At 49.4% G+C, this 2,712-nt stretch overlaps 1 protein-coding gene across 1 annotated transcript; it reads right to left on the bottom strand.

Annotated features, from left to right (window-relative positions):
- Positions 1–902: 902 nt before the first annotated feature.
- On the bottom strand, positions 903–2,203 carry LOC4815004 (uncharacterized). Its single transcript, XM_001354695.3, has 3 exons — positions 1,600–2,203; positions 1,174–1,343; positions 903–1,111 (listed from the first exon to the last, which is right to left on the bottom strand). Exons 1-3 carry the CDS (start codon positions 2,169–2,171, stop codon positions 1,035–1,037), a joined length of 819 nt encoding a protein of 272 aa, XP_001354731.3. The 5' UTR covers positions 2,172–2,203; the 3' UTR covers positions 903–1,034.
- Positions 2,204–2,712: the final 509 nt, after the last annotated feature.

The following is a 2,712-nucleotide window of genomic DNA, read 5'->3' as shown; positions in this document are numbered from 1 at the left end:
GTGGGCAACCCCTTTTGCTGGCTCGGCCCAAACAATTTGCCCGAAATTTCACGTCCGTCTTGGGAGATTCGCGAAATCAACAAAAACAAAAACAAAAACAACAAAACCCAAAAAACAAGTACGACAAAAGCGACTAATGGATACCCACTACTTGAAACACTATCGAAATCAGAAGAAAATATGATTTTCAAGACTAATTTCATTGGGAAAAAACAGAGAATTGTTTCTTAATTCTGAACAAAAGAAATAAAATATTCAAAAATGTTGCATGCCACAGGGTGTATGCCCTGGGTACCCTGTGATTACTGGGTATTGAAGAAATACTGAAACACAGGAAGGAGAGAAGATAGAGGCAAAAGGCGCTTCATCAGCAACAACAATGACAGCTAACAAACAACCGTTAAGTGCCGCAACAAATCGCCAAAAATTGAAAACTGTGGGAATACCGCACCACGCCAGGGACGCCACAAAAGCCACACAAACAAACAAACAAACGAACACACACACACATTGCCACAAATCTCGTTTGCTGCCAAAAGAGAGAGAAAGAGTAGAAGGTGGGAAGGTACATACTCGTAGATGGCCGAGGTGGAGGTGGAGATGGAGGTGGACGGAGAGCAAAATAAAAGACAATAAAAACAAATAAAAAGTATTTTGAAATGCCATTTGAATTAAACTTGAAACAGAGCTCAGAACACGACAAAAGAGAAACAGAGCCAGGGCCAGAGACAGAAACAAAAACTGAAAAGGAAACAGCAGCAAATGTGCGAAAGAGCGAACGACAGGAAGGAGCAGTAGAAACAGCGCCATCAAGGAAGTGATGACTGTACCTAGGGATGGATGGTGTGAGCACCGAAAACTCTCTTAAGCGGAAAAAATCCAAATCCAGCATCCATCGTTCTTGATGCAGATCATTTCTTTTAAGTTAAAATCTTGTTTTATTTACATACGTGCACAAAAAAATATTGTATTTTATTTCCAGCACGATCAACGTGTGTGCTTATCGATTGTAATCACTTTTCGGCCATCGATGGCTATCGATGATTCTTGAAGCAATCAACCTTGGGCTGCTCGTCGCGACGGACGCTTGGCGCCCGCCTCAGGTACTCCACTGAAATGTGGGTCCAGCATTAGTCCCAACATTAAACCATTTTGGTAGCCAATTTCACTCACCTGGCAGGGGCTGATAGCCATTTATGTCGGACCGATAGCAGCGCAGCTCGTAGCGCGTGTCATGGCCCAGGAGGCGCGGCTGCACGTAGAAGCCCTCAACCACTCGGCTATGCTGCTCCTCCGAGTAGAATCCGCGCTCCCAGCGACGCACGCCGTGTGGCAGGGAGTACCTGGGGCGACAAAGCGATTAAGATCATTATACTAGAGGAAAAATAGTGGGCTGCATCCATAATTAATTGATTATCAATTAAACAAACTGAAGGAATCTTAAGGCTGTGTTGGTCCTTGTGTATGAATGATTTGTGGTTTCCATGTGGGCAACCATTAATCAAATTAGGAGAAACTTTGGGTGTTTCGTGTTTCATCAGCGATTCATGGATACAAATTCAAGCGTCTAAAGGGCACCCCCATCTCTATTGGTCTCACCCAAAGATGTAACTGCCATCTTCGTTGAGGTCGTAGAAATTATCACGCCACGGATTATAGTCCTCTACGCCCCCATCGTTATCCTCCTCTTCCACTGCCTCTGGCTGAGGTTGCGGCGGCAGCGGAGGTGGTGCCCCAACTGGCCCCGAATCCGGCTCCTCTTCACTGGAAGAGCTTTCATCCGCCTCCTGGGACTCCTCTTCCTCGCCGGAATCCGAGTCGTCGGCTGAAAACTGAGCCCTGGCCTGTGCCCCCGAGGTGGGTGCCACAATGCCCGGCCTGCGCTGGCTAAGCTGTGAGAAGGGTGTCGTGGCCAATGGGGCAAAGGCGTTGGCCAGCTGTTCTCCCAGCAGCTGCTTTATCCGTCCCCTCATTTCGCCGCTCTCGTTGCCGTTGTTGTTGGCGGCATCGTCGAACCGCTCGAAGCTCTCGCCATCAAAGTTGGGCGTTTGCAGCTGCACAGGCGGGACCCGGACCGGTGCTCTCTGGCTTAGGGCTGCGCCCAGGAAGAGGAGCAGCAGCACTGGAGGCAGCAAATGGGTCCGCGGGGGATGGATCTGACCTGATGCCATGTTGGGTATTGACTGCTGTCCCACATCGATGCCCGGTTTACTTTTATATGAACGCATCCGATCGGGGGCTATTCACACGGGCGGCCGCTGCCGCTGCCACAAATCAGCGTATCAGCCGAGTGCATAAATTTATGGCCAACAAAGAGCGATGCGATGCGTGCTACAAATTTGCATTTTGCAGCGAGTGACTCTCCGCAGAGCCACAGAGCCGCAGAGATATCTGTCAGCGCCGAGGAAGACCGGCTCCAAATCAAGAATTATGTGAATTCGATTCGAGTTTCGATTGTGACGCCTTCGGGCCTGTCGACCAAATCGGGCTCTGTTTCCCACCTAATTGGGTCAGTCGAACAAGAGCCACGCTTCCGCTTCTCTGAGCTCTGCTCTCGAATGCGATGCCTGCCATGCATTGCATACTTTCGGGCTGGGCAGATCTGCCCCAGCCGCTGGCCAGGGGAGGCACTCTTTCAGGCGGACCCACACTACCCCTCCAACCCAAAGAGATAATATTACATAATCCCAACGCCATTGTTCACATATCCAC

This window comes from Drosophila pseudoobscura, chromosome X (assembly GCF_009870125.1).
Source record: "Drosophila pseudoobscura strain MV-25-SWS-2005 chromosome X, UCI_Dpse_MV25, whole genome shotgun sequence".
In the NCBI taxonomy this organism is placed as follows: Eukaryota; Metazoa; Arthropoda; class Insecta; order Diptera; family Drosophilidae; genus Drosophila; species Drosophila pseudoobscura.
Note: the sequence above shows the minus strand (reverse complement) of the source record. Positions and strands in the feature narration are given on the sequence as shown.